The sequence below is a fragment of the Carcharodon carcharias genome, chromosome 4, assembly GCF_017639515.1.
Source record: "Carcharodon carcharias isolate sCarCar2 chromosome 4, sCarCar2.pri, whole genome shotgun sequence".
In the NCBI taxonomy this organism is placed as follows: domain Eukaryota; kingdom Metazoa; phylum Chordata; class Chondrichthyes; order Lamniformes; family Lamnidae; genus Carcharodon; species Carcharodon carcharias.
The window spans coordinates 165,691,148-165,711,008 of record NC_054470.1 but is presented as its reverse complement, the minus strand read 5'-3'; the positions used below and the strand labels follow the sequence as shown (position 1 = coordinate 165,711,008).

General features: G+C 41.8%; 1 protein-coding gene across 5 annotated transcripts in view; it reads left to right on the top strand.

Annotated features, from left to right (window-relative positions):
* The window catches only part of mast4 (microtubule associated serine/threonine kinase family member 4), a 528,952-nt gene that overhangs the window by 105,226 nt on the left and 403,865 nt on the right, over positions 1-19,861 (top strand). For all 5 annotated transcript variants that reach the window (XM_041186024.1, XM_041186028.1, XM_041186025.1 and 2 more), the window contains exon 2: positions 17,832-17,985. In XM_041186024.1, the coding sequence (XP_041041958.1) occupies positions 17,832-17,985 (154 nt within the window). The remainder of the gene's footprint in view (positions 1-17,831; positions 17,986-19,861) is intronic.

Sequence of the window (19,861 nt, the reverse complement as noted above, 5' to 3'; positions counted from 1 at the left end):
AATAAGCAAAGTTGCCCATTATATTTGGAACAAACTCAATTCAAGGCACCAATAGTAAACCCCTTAGGCTCTTCTCAGATTAACAGCTAATTTTAGTTCAATTTAACGTCCTAAACCCTTTTACTTTATCTGCCAGTGTGATAATTTCTGTCTAACTTGAGCCGCGGAAAGCTTTATTTAAGTTAATGGGAAAAACTGTGCGGATTAATTGCCTACTCAGTTAGGTTAATGCAAGGGGAGTGATCTGGCCTGTTTTCCATCTAAGCGTTTGTGTCTGCATTCAGAAATGTTGGCAGTCAATCAACCTGCCCCGTTTGGAGTGTACCAGAGGACAATGAAATGTGATTCTGCTGTAGTCTGTATGATTGTGTTCAAATATTTTTTGATGAAGGGAACTAATCCTTGGATAAGAGTTGAACACTGCTCAATTTCCTTCATTTAAAGTCCTGCATCTGAGAATAAAATAGAAGCAATTGATTATGACCTTAAATTTAATTTTAATTCGAGCTAGCTGCTTGACTGAAGATGGGTGAAGCTCATTTTAGTAGGAAGAACCAGGAGCGGCAATATAAAATAAAGGGGGTGCAGGAGCAGAGGAACTGGGGTAGTATATGTGCACAATTCGTTGACGATGGCAGGGCAGGTTGAGAGAGTGGTTAATAAAGCGTATGAGGTCCTGGGATTTGTAAATAGAGGCATACAGTAAAAAAGCAAGGAAGTTATGAACCAGTTTAAAACACTGCTTCAGCCTCAACTGAGTATTGCAACTAGTTCTAGGCACCGTGCTTTAGGAAGGATGCGAAGGCATTGAAGGCAGAGTGGATAGGGAGAAACTCTTCTCATCGGTGGAAGGATTGTGAACCAGAGGTGATTGATAAAAGAACCAACATGAGGGAAAACCTTTTTATGTAGCGAGTGGTTAGGATTTGGAATGCACTGCCTGAAGTGTGGTGGAGGAAAACTCAGTTGTGATTTTCAAAGGAGAATTGGACTAATACCTGAAGAGAAAAGATTTGCAGACTTTGGGGGAAAAAGCTGGGAGTGGCACTAGGTGAATTGTTGTTAGAGAGCCAGCACAAACACAACAGGTGCACATACACACCCAAGTTCCTCTGCTCCTCCATCTGTGCTGCAACCGTTCTATGACTTCATTGATTCTATGAACTTTAGCTAAAACAGCACTGTAAAATTGTCCATGTTCTCCCCTCCAAATATTGGCAAAGATTTTATCAGTCTTCACGAGGCAGGGTGGGAGACACTGGGGTTAGTAAAATCGGGTGCAGTGGGGTCAGATGGGCTCACTAATGCGGTCCTGGATTTGAGAATTTTACCAATGGCAGGATCAGATGTGGAGAACCTGCCAGAGGTGATAGATAGCCAAGTTACATAATTAAAGGCCCAATTAGGGGCCATTTCACAGAATCCTTACTGTAGAAGGTGGTCATTCGGTCCACATTGTCTGCATTAGCTGTCTGAAAGAGCACTCCCCATAGCCTTTGCAGATTATTTTCAGATAGCAATCCAATTCCTTTTTAAATACCTCGATTGAACCTGCCGCCACCACCTTCTCAGGAAGTTTCTTCTACACATAAACCACTCTCTGGGTGAAAAGTCTTTCCATTGCATCACTTTTACTCCTTTTGCCAATTATTTTGAATCCATGCCCCCGGACCTTTGCTTCCTTGAGTGGGAACAGTTTCTCACTATTTACCTGGTCCATACCCCTCGGGATCTTGATTACCTCTAAATGTCCTCTCAGCCTTCTTTTCTCCAAGGAAAATGGTCCCAATCTCTCCAATTTATCCTCATAGCTACAATTCTTCATTGCTGGAATCATTCTTGTGAATCTCCTCTGTACTGTCTCCAGTGCTTCACATTCATCCTCGAATATGGTGCCCAGAACTAGATGCAGTACTCCAGATGAGGCCTAAGTGTCTTATATAAGTTCAATATAACCTCCTTACCCTTGTACTCAATGCCCCTATTAATAAAGCCTAAAATACTATTTGCTTCATTACCTGCTCTCTCAACATGCCCAGCCATCTTCAATGACCTATGTACATATACACCAAGGTCCCTTTGTTCCTGCAGAGTTTCTCCCTTTATTTTATACTGCCTCTCCATATTCTTCTTGCCAAAATGAATCACTTCACACTTCTCTGCACTGAACTTCATCTGCCACCTGTTTGTCCAAACCATCAACATGAGTATGTCCTTTAGAAGTTCAAGGCTATCCTCATCACAGTTGATGCATTTCCAATTTTATTGTTGTTGGCCTTTTGTCAATGGTGAGGTGACCCCTTCCTGGGGAAGCAGCTTCCCAGTGACAGGCTGGGTGGGGTTGGTTTAGTGAAACAAAGAGGGGGCTATGGGCAAGGAGGGCAGCATCCGTGGCCCCAACTAAATCCTCAGAGGGGTTTGCTCTCTGACCTATGGCCCCATGGATTAAAAACATGTTTTTAACTTGCCTCTCGGGTGCTCCAGGTCTCCTGGATATCTCAGCAGCAATCGCTTCTCCCAGTGGTGCTGCTGAGGCTTCAGAGCTCCTGGTCCCTGTGATTGGGTCCGCAGTAAAGAGAGCCCACCCGCCATTCTCAATTGGATGGTGGGCCTGCAGGCAGCCAATTTGAAGGCTGCCTGTGGTAAAATTGCTGAACAGGACCTGCTTTTTACCCCAATGTTGGGATGCTTACATCCCTTGTAAAATTCAGCCCATTGAGTAGGCATAGCTCATAGGAATGTGAATTAGTTGCACTGAATCAAACGTTTTTAAAAAACAAATTTTCCGTTTTGTAAAGGACAACCTCACGATACCTCATAGTTGTAGAACAACGGACATTCTAGTGATCTGGTTTCCCAACAATAGGCACACACCAGCCAGTCAGTGATTAGGCATTATGCAAATGAAAGCCTTTGACTCTGTCAACCATTGAAGGCATATAGAGTATCCTCCTCAAATCTGGCTGCCCTCAGAAATTTGTCACCATCCTCTGCCTACTCCTTCATGAAGACTTGCAAGCTGTGATCCTCACCAACAGAATCACCGCAGGTCCTATCTCAGTGAAAACTGAAGTTGAGCAAGGCTGTGTCATTGCATCAATCCTCTCCTCCACCTTCCTTGCTGCAATATTGCACCTCACCTCTAACAAATTCTCCACAGGCAGAATGTAGAGGAAACTGTTCAACCTTAACCACCTTCAAACAAAAACCAAAGTCACTCCAACTTCATCCATTGAGCTCCAGTATGCAGATGACGTTGTGTGTGCGCTCACTCAGAACCTGAGCACCAGGTCACTCTTGACTCTTTCGAAACATGTGAGAAAATGGGCCTTTCACTCAACATCCAGTAAGCTAAGGCCCTCTTCCAACCAGGTTTCACCTTTCCTCTCCACCCTCCACATCGATTAGGATCAACGATGAGATCTTGGAAAATATGACCTTCGGCCAGCTGAGGAAAAGAGTATTTGAGGATCAGGATCACAGGCCTAAGACTAAGGTCATGGTTCACTGGGTAGTAGTGAAACCTGTGCTCCTATATGCTGTGACAGCCTACAACTGACACCTTACAAGCACGGGAGAAGCAGCCCCAGCGGTATCTTTCAAATCAGGTGGCAAGAAAAGCAGTCCAACAGCAGTGTCCTCTTCCAAACCAACATGCCCAGCATCGAGGTGCTAAAAACTAGCTCCGCTGTGCAGGACATGTCGTTTATATGCTTGACACGTTTCTCAAAGCAACTCCTCTACTTGGAACTCGGTCATGACTGGAGTCTCCCAGGAGGACAGCAGAAACATTTTACCAATGTCGTCGAAGCATTCCTGAAGAGGTCAAACTTCCCCGCTGACTCATGGTAGTTCCTGGCTTGTGACCGACCAAAATGGAGAAGGTTCCTTCGGGAAGGCAGCGAAGACATTGAGAGACTTTGTTGGGAACGTGCAGAGGAGAAGTTAAGATGTCGGAAAGAGTGCGCAAACCTCCCAACAGCTCATCTACTCAATCCGTGTGTGGCAGAGTCTGTAGGTCGCGCATTGGACTTATCAGCCATCTCAAAACCCATTGAATTAGAGTGGAAGCAAATCACTCTCTATCCTGAGGGACTATCTAAAAAGAAGAGATTAGCCTAAAGAATGTCTTGGGACGCAATAATGAATATACAATAATTGGAGGAACTGTGAGCGAGAAAGATTACAGGCCCTTGGGCTAGATGGCTGAACAGTTGGTTCCCTGTCATGTCCTATTGCCTAGGAGGAGCTTTGTATCAGTGGAAATCCATTTAGAACTGGGGTCGCGTTTTTCTAGGTCCAATTAAACAAAGCTGAGTGGGTCATCAGTTCTACTGCATTCAAATCCATGTGTCATAAGATTTTTTTTAGTTGGGGGCTGGCGCAGAGTGTTGGGGGACACATAGCATGGCTGCTATTTGTAATTGGATGCTGCAGCTTATGTCTTCTCTCAATTTATAAGCCCTATCATAAAATTTTAACTGTGGTTGTAAGCTACAAATTTAGAGAAGGTTTCTTTTGTTAACGATTAATACCTGGTGCCCAAATTTACTTTTCCTTTCTGAACAGTCTTAGAAGACAGTTGGGACTGGGCAGCACTTTAACAAAAGAGGAATGGTAGGTGGTCTGTTCAGAAGATCTTGTACGTTCCCTGATACTCCTGAGTTGCTATTCTTAAAATTCTGTACTTTGCACATTTAGCGCTATATAATATTGGGATAAACAGCACATTGATGCTCCAGGATTTAGTGCCGTGCAGTGGGTTACACAGCCCTTTGGTGCTTCAAATTTAGTGTTGTGCAGGGTTGGAGTACACATTCAACCTTGAATAAACTTCTAAGGAGTGGAGGTACAGAGAGGAGGCTGGGCATTTTCCACAAGGATTAGAATTCGAGTGGATCACCCTGGACAGATGCTCATTGGAGAGGGGTATTAGGAGAAATGCAAATTAACACGTGCACTTTATTGGCTTAAGGAATGATGCATAGCATTAAGAAAACTGAAGGAAAGGGGGAGAAATTTAATAGGAAAGGGTAATAAAGATTATAATTTTTAAAGCAGATTTAAAAACAAATGGCATGCTGGAAAGCTGAAATGAAAACAAATTGCAGAATTTAGGTCTGTCAGTTTGGAAAAAAAAATGAAGGTTTTATGTTTCTGGGAGAGAGCCCACTTCATCTTTGCTAGAAATTGAGTTCTAATGAAGGCTGCACCTGACCAGGCACCTACCATTCCTCTTTTGTTAAAGTGCTGCCCATTTCCAACTGTCTTCTAAGGAAAGATAAATGTAAGATGAAAATATTTAGTATATCAATCCCAGATGCAAATAAAGCATCCGTGTACTCAAGAAACTGTGGTAAGGGATGAATTTTAAGATAATTCAGAAGCTTAGTTTTTAATTATTAGTCAAGTGACTAATTTTGAAGGCATTCCTTATCTGTGCTTTTAAATCATCTTAATTAATGCTTGATGCTGAAATGTTCAGTGATGTGATTGAAAAGATGCAATATATTGTATCATGCCTAATGGCACCTGAACAGTAAAAAGACAAGTTGTTGCCAAAATAGGACACGTATCAATCCTGTCTTGACCTGGATTTTGGAGACATGGTAATAGTAAATTAAACCATATTTCCTTTCTCTGATAGCTTTCAATTTTGTTTTTCTGAGTTTTATTTTTGAACAAGCCTGTGAATTAGCGAAAGAAAAGTAAATGGCTGAAATCTTACCTTTAACATGCAGTGACGCAGTTAGGACGTGCAAAAATGGTCATTACTGACAATTTATCTAATCAAGAAATCATTTGCAGTTGAGCCATCATGAAAAGAAGTTTTCTTTTGCATCATGCATTTATTCTTTTCACAAACAACAAATGTAAATCTATTTAGCTTTAATTACTGCCATTGTTTTCTGTTGGTGAAAATGCAATTCAAGATGACCTTATGAAACTGCTGATACCACATTTGAGGCAGGGGAGTGCCTTACAACTGAATTATTATTTAGCATTATAAATAAAAGATGCCTAGCCATAGTAAACATGCTGGACCAAAAGAACCAGTTTTCATATTTTCTGTCTAGGGTCATTGGAAGTTGACTGTATGATACCATTAGATCCTGTTTGTAACAATACACCATATTGTATCATTGTTTAATGCAGTAAATACCACCTGCAGGATTTTTGAAATCTTTCACATTTTGTATGCTTTGGCTGGGAAAGAAAATCCAGTCAGCATAGGTAATGCTAGAAATATTTTTCTGGGATGAGGAGATTGTCCAATGAGGCCTATATCCTCTGGAATTTAGAAGAGTAAAAGGTTAGAAGAATAAAAGGTGATCTGATTGAAATCTTAAGGAGCTTGACAGGGCAGGCATTGCAAAAACGTTTCCCGTGGCTGGAGAACCTAGAATACGGGTTTGTGGCCTCAGCATAAGAGGGAATGGCCATTTAGGACAGATGTGGAGAAATATTTTCACTCAAAGGTCTGTGAATGTTTGGGATTCTCCATTCTCGAGAGCTGTGGATGCACAGTCGTTGAATGTGGGAGGAGAAGGGGGCTTATTGGTTAAGGTCACTGGACTAGTAATCCAGAAGCCCAGGCTAATGGTGTGGGGTCGTGGTTCAAATTCTACCACGTCAGCCGGTAGAAGTTGAATTAAATTAATGAAATCTGGAATTGAAAACTGGGCTCAGTAGTGGTGGCAATGAAACCATTGTTGATTGTCATAAAAACCCAAATGGTTCATTAATGTCCTTTAGGGAAGGAAACCTGCTGTCCTCACCTGGTCTGGTCTGCACTTCAAAAAAAAATACAATGTGCTCCTGTCCCTGACGCTCTTCAGTTGTTTTCTGTTCTAGACATCTATCTAGTTTCCTCTTCAATTTGTTGACAATTTTAATTTCCATTGGCTCCTCAAGCTGGATTCCCACTACCTGACCATCAGGTAATACTTACATGGAACATCAAGCACGATATTAAGATCCAATTTATTTATAGCTGTCAGAAACCAAAGACCTCCAAGGCCTTCCTCCAATTGTCTCACCTGCAGTACAAACACTTAAATTTCCTGTAGCCTCTCTTCAAAGCCGAGGAGTCCAATTAGTCACCATGCTCTCACCGCCCCCACACGCTACCTCCCCCCACAGTCCCTTCACAATGCCAGGATATCTTCATTGTAGGTCAGGAGCTGGAATTGTAAATTCTACTTCGGAATGGACCTGAACAGAGCCTTGAGTAATCTCATCACCCATCACAGGATGCAGTAATCTGTCCCTTGGATTGTATACCCCAAGATCTTTTTACTTTTTCTCTTACACTGCTGTTACCTAGGCGCCAGGAACCATGGCAGCTGGATGTTATTAATCATGGGTGAAGCCATTCGTCAGTCTCCCAGCAGTGGAAAACCTCCCCCAGTTAGGTCGGAGGGCCGAAAGGGCTGATGGGGTTCCCAGCCACTGGCAGGGGGGTGTCTTTTAGGCTCATTAATGACCCAGTGGCATCCATTATCCCTGAGCCGACCACAATTTATTGGTGGCTCAGTTTAAACAGAGGCTGCATGGGTCTCCCATACCCTTGGCAGGCTACCCAGCAAAACTTGTCAGATTTGCCAGCAGCCTCCCAGTGATGGTTGGGGGTAGGGGGTGTCTCTCGCTATCAAACACTGTGTCCAATCGAGAGATTTGGCATCGGGTGGAGGGTGATGAAAGCTACATGGCGTGAGCTGACCATACTGGGGCGAGTAGTCCGCTATTGGGTAACACAGGGCGATATTGGTTGCTCAGGGCTTTATTGGGTCAGTTTCTGGTGAGTTCACATTTCTTTTTCAGCTTCTTGAGAATATGTTCAAATGTCAACATTCGGTCTAATGTGAACACCAAGTACTCTGGATACTCATCATACTTGAGGATTATTTTGAGATTCTGCTTGGATTGGTTGAGTTTCAGGTTGAAAGTGCAAATTTGAGTGCATACTGGTGAGAGGGATGTAAAAGCATGCCTATTATCTCTAGTGGACACATGGAACCAAATACTCCTTCACACCTGAGACCAGATTTTTGCAGAAACTAATATACTTTTTCCATATGTAATTTATTTTAAGTATTTGTTTTAATCAAACAAGTAGTATTCTAAAATGATCCCAGCCCTTAATTTGCTATTGTGTAGCATTTTATATTTTTAAAAAATGCAGAATGGGAATGAATCTTAAATGCCTCATGAAAGATTTAAACATCAAAGCCATAATTTTCTATTATCTAAATAATTGTAGCTCTATTTATTGATGTTTCTTTGTAGATATGCAGCATTATTTCTTTGTAGTGACACTTCAGATTCGAAATCTATACGTTTCCATCTCTTGATTTTGATTTACAATGTGTTGCACATGAGCTAATTAAATGGAAATGACCTTAATAAATTATAATTTAGCAGAACAACTCTTCAAGTCGAGAAGGTGGGGGGTAGTGGGTGGCGTGAGTGCAGTGTGATTGTTAATTACATAAGCATCCATAGTGGTTAGAACGGTGAACAAGCTCAGCATTAACATATTAATGTAAGAATACAATTTGCCACGGGATCTTTTATTAAGTTTAAACATCAAAGCTTCTCTAGGAAGACTGGATCACTTGAGACCCATCAAAATAGCATTTGAAAAGTTATGCCTCAGTCGATTGTTGTAAAGAAGCTATCTGGTTTTCTTTTAAATTGAACTAATTAGCAAGCTTCGCAACCTGCTTTCACAACACAGCAGCCTATCAGAAAAACAATTGGACACCCTCTGGTACAATCAATACAAGTCAGTATTCCTTAAAAAAAATAATTCCCTGTTGCATCTCCTGAGTTTTATTTTCCAAAACCAAGCACATTAGTAACTTTAAAAAAAAATTAAAGTCCATTGTTCATTCACCGTGAACCCCTGCATTTGCACCATAAATTTACAAAAATCAACATTCCTGAAAAAATAAATCACAGAACTTACCCACTCCAGCCACTGCCTTAGGCATGTGAAATGGCACATCAGCAGAAGAGCCTGCCCAATGTCCTTTGAATTGTGTTGTGTAATCCAGGTTAAAGGTTCACTGCAAAACTGCTTTTCATCAAAGAACATGAACTCAGGACCCCTGACTACTTGTGAACCATGGTTACAAAGGTTACTGTAAAGGTGAATTCCACTGATCTGACTTTACCATTGGCCCATTTAATTACAAGGGTGGATTTAAAAATACATCAGCATTAGAAAGCTAATAATTGCTGTTTGACCCAGTAAGCTTGCTTTCTGTGATTTCATTATTATGAAAACACATTTTCCTAATTAACACATTTTAAAGAAAGCATTTCTAGATCATCCAAATCCTGAATCATCCATCCCTAAGCAAATTCTATGTTGGGACATTTATAACTTGGTGGGCTGCATATAGCTCAAGTTGCAAAAAGTGTTCTCCAAAGTAATAACAGTATCCCTAGAGTACCAGTTTGTGGGAAATCTTAATCAAGAAAATTGTAACTCAAGCGACCACTTTTATTCTAACTAACATAATTTAACACTCCTGCCACAATGACCAAAAAAAAGAGTTGTGGCCTTAGCTCATACCGAGTAAACCGATTGGCTATTCCAGTGAAGTTACTGTTATATCAGTTCCATAATGGCACAACTAGACACACTGGCATGTGTTAAATATTTTCTATAACGTTTGAAGTAATGGGAAACTTCAGCCACATATTTTAAGGACAGAGCATAGAAATTATTATTGACCCTTATTAGTGGGCAAAGTGCTAACACATGCAAAAAGCAGCAGAAGCTTTATTTGCACGGGGTCTTTAACATTGTAAAGCAACCCAGGAGGCTTCATTGGGATGTAACAGGCAGAAATTGACACCGGACTTAAGAAGGAAACAGGGCAGGTTTTCTTAATGCTTGGTCGTAGAGGAAGGTTTTAAGCTGTGTTTTAAGAGAGGTGGAGAGGTGAAGAGCTTTGGGGAGGGAATTCAGAACTTGGGCCCTGGACATTTGAATGGCTGGTTGGCAATGGTGGGGGGAGTGGAGGGGGGCTGGTGATGGAGGTGGGAGAAATGTGCAAGAGGTCAGAGATGGTGGAATGTAGAGTTTTCTGAGGAACGCAGATGTAATATATTCCCCTGTCTACTATTGTAATGCAAGTATTCATTTAGTTCTTTTAAATGGGTTAATATCTTTGCGAAGGCAGCTGACTGAGGAATGTCATGCAAAAGCAAAATACTGCAGATGATGGAAATCTGAAATAAAAACAGAAAATGCTGGAAATGGCAGGTCGGGCAGCATTTGTGCAGAGAAACAGTTAACGTTTCAGGCAGGTGATCTTTCATCAGTACTGAAGGTAGAAAAATGTAAGAGCTTTTAAGGCAGTAGAAGGGGGAGGGGGTTCAGAAGAACAAAAAGGAAGGTCTGTGAGAAGGCAGGAGAGATTGGCTAACAACAGATTTAATGATACAAACAGCCAAAGAGAGTGGTAATGGGTATAGTCAACTATCATTAATGTCTTCATGCAGCCAGTAACCCCATGCCACATATGTACGTTATAGCCCACTCTCAGCAGAATTGTTGTCTTTACAGGAAATGGTCCACAGTCATTCCCAGCTTCCAATGGGCTCACATTTCTTCATGTTGCTGAGTTGAAACATCCAGTGACTGTCAAAGAATTCTTTCCCTCAGTCTTCTGAAAATTCCTGAACTGACCTCCTGCAGTACCGCTCACCCTGGTGAACTTACTCGTTGCTAGGACAAATCTACCTGAGTCTGTAAATTTCCAAGGGGTTCCATCTCTTTGACTAGAGACTATCTTTTTGTCCGCGTTCTGTCTTCTAGCCAATGAGCCTTTTCTCTTCACCTGACCGCAGCAGCTGCTGTCCTTGTTTCCTCCCTCTCCGGGACACTCGCTCCTTGTCCCAACTCTGTTGTGGAGTTTCCCTTCCTGGCACCCGAGGCATCAGCAGCCAACACCTCACTGCTGATACTGCCTGCCTCATGGCCATTTAATGCTTCAACAAGCGTTAATTGGCTAGAGGTGGGACTTCTGCCCATCAGTCGGGATTTCCTCCTAATGGAATCAAATGCCTTGGCCAGATCCACAAAGACAATGACCAGCCCTCTCCTGTTGCATTTGGCCTCATTCATGATGTTACTTAGAACCGTGGTGTTCTCATTACAACCAGGAGTCGCCACCAGAAACACTTTCTGCCTGGAGTTGGTCTGAACTGCTTCCCTTAAACATTTGGCGTGGTTTTTGGAGGTGGGGGGGGGGGAGGTCAGTGGCATGTAGGGGTGTTTGTGGAGACTCCAGGGGTGGGGGGGCTGGAAGCAGCCACAGTGACCAGGCCTTTTGTTTGTGGAGGGTGGAGCACGCGTCCTGATATTATAAGGAAGCTGTTGGTGGCTGCAACCCCCCCCCCCCCCACCCCCCCACCCCCCACACACACACACACACACACACACACACACACACACACACACACACACACACCTTATTTCCCGAGGCCAGGGTCACTTTTCAGGCTTCTCCCTTGCTCCTAAACTCCTCTACCAGACTGAAAATTGAGGCTGGGTGGGAAAGGGCCCTTAAGTGGTCTCTAACTGGCCACTTAAGAGCCTCAATTGGGGCGAGGGTGGGAGGCCAGCCTGGGCCTCACCCATTCCACTGTAAGATGGCAGAGAAGTCGTGGTGGATGAGAGCCCTGTGGGAAGACCATCTGAAGAATTTTACGCCCCCCCCCCCCCCCTTCCGCTGACAAACCCATTGGCGGGGAACATAAAATTCTGCCCATTAAGTCTGTAATATCAATAACACCTGACACTCCCTTTGTGTTCAGGTGTGAAATATGGCATGTGGGTCTAAGTAAGTCTTGACCTGGGTCCCTTGTCCCCATGGTAGCGCCAGGCAGAACTAGCAGGAGGTCACATTGCCCCTTCTCATTATATTATTTTATCTTGAATTTAAAGATCCAAAACATAACCAGTGTGATAAACCCTCACATTTGTAACACTTTCAGGGCAAAATTTGGCTGCTTGCTGTAAATGAATGAACTGCTAATGTTGGGAATGCTTTTTGGTACATACCTCCTTCAGATTGGGCAATTTTTATGTCTGGTATACCCACACTTCACTTGGTGGGCCATCTGCTTGTTTACCGTAGGCCAGAAATGAACAGTGACCATATGAATACCAAATCTTAGGAATGTAGCGTGATGGAGTGAGTGGGAAGTGAAATAATATAATATACATTATTCAGTGTTGAATTACATAACAATCTGATGAATGTTACAGTAGTTTTGGAAAAGGATTAAGTGTAGACATTCGGAGAAACGCTATTTTTAAATTCATATTGTGCAGTTTCTTATATAGTTGTATTCCATTGAATGTGCAATCTTGAGAATAATCCTTACTGATGCAAGGTGGGAAGGTAAAGTACACCACAGGTCACTCAACTAGGATAAATCTCTGGTTTTATTGGCAGACCTCCTGACGATTCTTTTCTGTATAATGTAAGTGAGATTTGGCCTTGTTATTGACTGAAGGGATATTTTTATTTATTGTCCTAATATATTTAACTGCATTCCTTTCTTCAGGGTTGGCCACAGTTCCGCACATTCAGTGGCTGGAGGATGTATATCATTTTGAGTTATTAAACAAAAGAAGCACTCTCAGGAGCATTTTACACACAAGGAGACAATCCAAAACTGGCATAATATCTAAATTCTTTGATAATTGGAATCATTCGCCTGTTATGTGGGTTGGCAGTGGGAAATGGCATGGCTTTTGCCGGCTGATGGCCAGCGCTTGTATGCAAGCCATAGTTTGGACATCATCTCCAGTATTTACACTGACACTTTGGTGTGGACGTAAAGCAGTTTTGGAAGCCCATTGAAGCAAAAAATGTCAGGTATAATTCGGAATTGGGTCATGGCTTTTGACCCTTACTGAACCCCACCGTGCACTTTTAAAATCTTCTTTTCAGCATTTCCTTGGTACTAATAGAGGACAGATGTATCCAAATATTTGTGCACAAAGCTCCTTTGTGACTGTCCTTGGTGTAACCTACTGCAATACACAATCACCAGTGTGGCTTAGCCTGCTGACTGCTCATGTACTGGCCTGTATCTTCAGTGTAACTAGATCTTTGTATTATTGCTTACGGGTACAGTCAATAATTGCGTGAATTGAAAGATTTTTTGGTTATAAAGCTGGAATGTGCTCTGCCAACCTATGGGAAAATTGGTGCTGATTTCTGAATAGCATGATTGTTTTTTCACTTGAAGGAAATAAAGGCAAGGCATTAAATTCTAAAAGTAGCATTGATTAAACAGAATATCTAGTTCCTTGTTTTGTAAATTCAGCAATTGGCCAAAGGAGGCTTTTGTTTCTTTTTGGAAACAAATTAGTAAGTTTAGATTATGTTATCAGAGGGGAATATTTAGAGGCCAGTAATCATTTTATCATAACGTTTAGGTGATTTATGGAAAAGGACATGGAACAATCCAGAGTAGGAATAATTAACTGGGGGAAAGCCAACTTCAAAGGGCTGGGAATGGATTTGACCCAGATCAATTGGAATCAAAGGTTGGCAGGCAAAATGGTATCTGGACAAAGGCCTTTAAAAAAGAGAGAGTTCAGGCACAGGCAAGGTATATTCCCACAAAGTGGAAAGGAAGAGCAAACAAATGCAGAGCTCTCTGGATGGTAACAGAGATTGGAGATTAAGATGAAGAAGAAGAAGTTGTGTTTATGTGACAGGTGTTAGGCGGACATTGCTACCAAGAACCATGCTGAGCATAGAAGGTTCGGAGAGGGAGTGAAAAAGTGTATAAGAGAAACAAAGAGAGAGTATGAAAAGAGACTAATAACTAACATAAAGTTGAATCTCAAAGTCTTCTATAGGCATATAAATAGCAAAAAGGTGGTAAAAAGAGGAGAGGGGCCGATCAGGGACTAGAAAGGGGATTTATGAACGGAGACAGGGGCATGACTGAAGTTTAAATTAATACTTTTCATATGCCTTTACCAAGGAACAACATACTACACAAAGTGGAATTTGCAGAGGTACTGCAGCCATAAATTTCCAGCCTTCCTTAGACTCAGGGGTGGTGCGAGAGAACTGGAGAATTGCAAATACAACATCCGTGTTCAAAAAAGGGTGTATAGTTAACCCAACAATTACATGTCAGTCAATTTAACCTTGGTGGTGGGGAGCTTCTAGAAATGATAATTAGGGGCAAAATTAATAGTCACTTGGGCAAATGCAGGTTAATAAAGGAAAGCCAGCATGGATTTATTAAGGGCAAATTATGTTTTACTAACTTGCTGGAGAGTTTTGATGAAGTAGCGATGAAGATTGACTAGGGTAATGCTGTTGATGTAGTTTACATGGACTTCCAAAAGGCATTTGATAAAGTGCCGCACAGCAGACTTGTGGGCAAGGTTAAAGCTCATGGAGTAAAAGGGTCAGTAGCAACATGGACATGAAATTGGCTTAGTGACAGGAAATGGAGATTTGTGGTTAATGGATATTTTTCGGACTGGAGGAAGGTTCATAGTGGAGTTTTACAAGGGTTGGTGTTGGAACCCTTGTCCTTCCTGATGTATATTAGTGAGTTAGATCTTGGTGTACAGGACACAATTTCAGAACTTGAAAGCTTTGTGAACTGAGGAAGATCGTGTAGAACTTCAAAAGGACATAGGTTGGTGGAATAAATGGACAAGTGGCAGATGAAGTTTAGTGCAGATTCATGGAGATTCATTTTGGAACAAATTATGCAAAGAGGCAATATAAAAGAAAGGGTATAATGCCAACAGGAATGCATGAGCAGAGGGACCTGAATGTATATGTACATAAATCATTGAAGGTGGCAGGGAAGGTTGAGAAAGCGGTTAATAAAGCATACAGCATCCAAGGCTTCATTAATAGGGGCATAAAGTACAAAAAGCAAGGACGTTATGTTAACCTTGTATAGAACACTGGTTCAGTCTCAGCTTGAGTGTTACGTACAGTGCTGGACTTCACACTTCAGGAAAGATGTGAAGGCATTAGAGGACGGTGCAGGAAAGATTCGTGAGAATGATCCCAGTGATGAGCAACTTCAGTTATGTAGATAGATTGGAGGAGTTGGGACTGTTTTCTTTGGAGAAGGGAAGGCTGAGGAGATTTGATAAAGGTGTTCAAAATTGTGAGGGGTTTGGACAGAGTAGATGGAGAAAAACTGTTCCCATTGGTGAAAGGATTGAGAACGAGAGGACACAGATTTAAGGTAATTGGCAAAAGAAGCAATGGAGACATGAGGAAAAACCTCTCCATTCAACAAGTGGTTTGGATCTGGAATGTGCTGCCTGCGAATGTGGTGGAAGAAGATTCAAATGAGGCATTCAAGAAGGAATTGGATTGTTCACTGGAAAGGAAGAATGTGAAGGACTACAGGAAGAAATTGGGGGAGTGGCACTAAGCAAATTGTTCTTCTGGAGAGCCAGTGCAGACACGGTGAGTTGAATGGCCCCCTTCTGTGCTGTAACGACTCTGATTTGAGGCACTGTACCTGTGACGAGCTTTTGATTCATAGTTTTGAGCCTGGCTCCTGTGAAGCTAAGCTAGGAGGCAGATTTCCTGGTTAACATGCTATATTGTTTTGTGGATGTGGGCATCGCTGGCTAGGCCAGCATTTATTGTCTATCCCTAATCGTCCAAGAAAAGGTGGTGGTGAGCTGTCATCTTGAACTGCTGCAGAGCATATGTAGGTACACCCGCATTGCAGATAGGGAGTGAGTTCCAGGATTTTGATCTAGTGATATTGAAGGAACGGTGATATATTTCCAAGTCAGGATGGTGAGTGGCTTGAAGGGGAACTTCCAGATGGCGGTGTTCCCATGCATCTGCTGCCCTTGTCCTTCTAGATGATAGCGGTTTCAGGGCTGCTGTGTAATGAGGCTTGGTGAGTTTCTGCAGTGCATCTTGTAGATGATACACACTGCTACCACTGTGCATTGGTGGTGGAGGGAATACATGTTTGTGGATGAGGTGCCAGTCAAGTGGGCTGCTTTGTCTTGGATGGTGTCAAGCTGCTTGAGTGTTGTTGGAGCTGCATCTATCCAGGCGAATGAAGAGTATTCCATCACACTCCTGACCTGTGCCTTGTAGTTGGTGGACAGGTTTTGGGGAGCCAGGAAGTGAGTTACACACTGCAGGATTCCTAGCCTCTGACCTGCTCTAGTAGCCACAGTATTTATTTGGCTAGCCCAGTTCAGTTTTTGCTCAATGATAACCCCAGGATGCTGATAGTGGGGGATTCAGCAATGGTAATGGCATTGAATGTCAAGGGACGATGGTTAGATTCTCAATTGTTGGAGATGGTCATTGCCTGGCACTTGTGTGGCGTGAATTTTACTTGCCACTTGTTAGCCCAAGCCTGGATATTGCCCAGATCTTGCTGCATTTGGATGTGGACTGCTTCAGTATCTGAGGAGTTGTGAATGGTGCTGAACATTGTGCAATCATCAGCGAGCATATCCACTTCTGACCTTTGATGGAAGGAAGACCATTGATGAAGCAGCTGAAGATTGTTGGCCTAGGATGCTACCTTGAGGAACTCCTTTAATGATGTCCTGGAACTGAGATGATTGACCTCCAACAGCCACAACCATCTTCCTTCGTGCTAGGTATAACTCCAACCAGCGGAGTGTTTTTGCCCTGATTCCCATTAACTCCAGTTTTGCTAGGGTTCCTTGATGCCACATTCTGTCAAATGCTGCCTTGATGTCAAGGGCAATCACTCTCACCTTACCTTTGGAGTTCAGCTTCTTTGTCCAAGTTTGACGAAGGTTGTAATGAGGTCAGGAGCTTAGTGACCCTGGCAGAACCCAAACTGAGCGTCAGTGAGCAGGTTATTGCTAAGCAAGTGCAGCTTGAAAGCACTGTTGATGATCTCGTCCATCACTTTTCTGATCGAGAGTAGATTGAATGGGCAGTAATTTGCTGGGTTGGATTTGTCCTGCTTTCTGAGTACAGGACAAGTTCCGTAGTACAAGTCTTCAGTACTATCGCCAGAATATTGTCAGGGCCCATAGCCTTTGCAGTATCCAGTGCCTTCAGCTGTTTTTTGATATCACAAGGAGTGAATTGAATTGGCTGAAGACATTTGAGATGCTGGGGATCTCCAGAGGAGGCCAAGATGGATCATTGACTTGGCACTTCTGGCAAATGCTTCAGCCTTATGTTTTGCACTGATGTGCTGGGCTCCCCTCTCATTGAGGATGGGGATATTCGTGCAGCCGCCTCCAGTGAGTTGTTTACTTGTCCACCACCATTTACAACTGGATGTGGCACGACTGCAGAGCTTCTAATGTAAGCTGAAATGTTTGAAAGAGACGTGTCTTATTTTGATAAATTCTTGAAGATCACATTGCTGTACATAGAAAAGGTTAATCAGTGACTGAATTGACAATGACTGCTGTAAGGAAGAGCTGCCATAGTTTTATGAAGAGATGATACTTCAATGGTTCCTTCTTTTGAGTTTTGCTCGTGGGACGGGCACTTCAGATTTGCAAAGCATTCCTAATAAAAGTGTAAGTAAAAGATTGTTTGGAAAGTTTGTATATTTACCAAATGCCATACACTGAAAACCTATTCATCCTGCAAGGTTATGACCCATATCTATATGGTGAGACCATCTTCATGTATCTTGCAAGCAGTGTTGTTATCAGCTGAAAAAACTAAACTCATTGGAATACCCTGTTAATGGGAAATTTGAAAGCAACAAATTGTTACTATTTTAAATGAAACCTTCATGCAGTATTCTCCAGTGTCCTTTTTTTCCCTTTTCAGTTTGACCACATCTTGTACCCACCGTCCTTTCCATTTCGCAAGTCCAGCAATCCTGATGTTTCTTGTGGTACTGGCAAGGCCTTGAAATTTAAGAGGCAGCTAAGTGAAGATGCGAAGTACTTGAGACGAGGCAGTTTGGGGGGAGCTTTGACCGGTATGTAAAAATAACTTTACTCTTTTAAAGTCCTGTGGTTTTAAAAAATTATTTATAGGCTAATCTACTTGTTAGATATAGAATTTTGTAAAGGGTAGAAATTGGTTTTTTGTTTGTGTTCGCTTCTATGCCAATATTTTGTTTCGTTATTTAGAAAAACTCACTGTAAAAATTTATTTTAATTCTAATCAAGTGTGTTGATAATCTATATGCAGAAGTTATTCATCTGTTTGTTTATTTTACAGAAGTGGAATGTTTGCCTGTTTTTGTAGAGTTCAATACACATGCTTTCATTTATCCAGTTAGTTTAGTACAATGGTGTTCAGTTTGTAGCAAGATCTAATACCAGGCTTGCTTTGACAGAAACCTTGTTTGTTCCCCAGAATAGGAAACACTGTTATTTGCAGTTTTACTCTTTGGAAGTTTATTGCAATATTGCCCAAATACACCAGTGATTAATAATATTTTTTGTATTTAAAAATATAGAACTTTTTTTTTAGAGGACTATGGAATGGCAACGATCAGTAGCGTAATTATTTATTAGGAGATTATGTATGCATATTGGAATACACAAGAGATGCTCATTATGGACATACAATGATTTGATAGCTTCTCAATATAACTTTTCACCCAGCTGGGAATGTTAAATATTTAAACAAATCAGAAGGATTTACCTTTCTGGTTTAATTCTTCTGGGGGCTCCCACATTTGAAGACGAAGATACTATGCTTTATACATATCAATGGGTAGCGACTCGCCTTGTTACTTTTCTCTATCAACTTGATGGAATGGAATCTTTCTGTAAATGTTGAAAGCTGTTACATTCCCTGAGCAAAGAATTAAAGAATGACCATTTAAAATCACTATTTTGAGTTTTGTAAAGGCAGCATTTAATTAATAAGCATGGTTATATTAAAATTTGCCAGATGACTCTGTTGCTTTAAAAAAATCATCACTAAACTATCATTCTGAATACTAAGGTATAGAGTAGCTGTACGGGTCATCATCAGATGGCAGTAGAAAATGGCATTAACCTATCAGAAATATGACTTGGGTTTTGTGGTGAGCTGCGAAGGAATGGCACTTGCCATTCATCTCACTGATGTGTTGGCTATAAAAATTTAACCAGCTTTAGAGAGGAGGCTGCCAGCCATTGAGTGCCTGTTATAGAGCAGTACCCTCAACAGGGGATCTCTGACATCAGCTGACAGGGCAAGAAACAATGAGACCCTTGAACCATCCAGGCTGAAGAATCCTCACTGAGGCATGTAGAGCCCAAGCCAGGAAATACAAAGCAGGAAAAATGAATTAGATTGAAATCAGGGAGTAGAGAAAGCAAAATTATGACTGAGAAATATAGATGGGATTAAGGGAGTGAGAAATAAAAGATTCTATCAGAAAAAGCAAAATATAAATTCAAATTTAAATTTTAATATTTTTAAAATCTACAATAATTTTCTTCTGAGGTGATCACTTGTACCTGTATTTGAACCTGAGTAGGATTATCTCTATTATTAATTGCTATAATCGCACATTTTGCTTTTGACTTTTCTTCATAACTTTTTCTTTTGCTTTCCTCTCCCAGGAACAATTTCTTTCCTTTCCTCCTGCCCCAAAGCTGCTAACTCTTTGCTGGGGCACTGTTTGGCAGACATCAGTCACCTAATGCTAGCTCCTTTAAGTTGCCATTCTGCATGTGTGAATCTACATTGCCATCAGGTTATTCCATGTTTACATGTGCTGGGAAATGATCCAGGAACGTTGGTTGGTGTTAACTCTACCTAACCTAAATACAACGAGGTCAGTTGGAGCCTGCCAGCCTATGGTCACCTGAGTTAATACCTGATGTGGGTCAAGTTTGTGGAACTTGAGCACC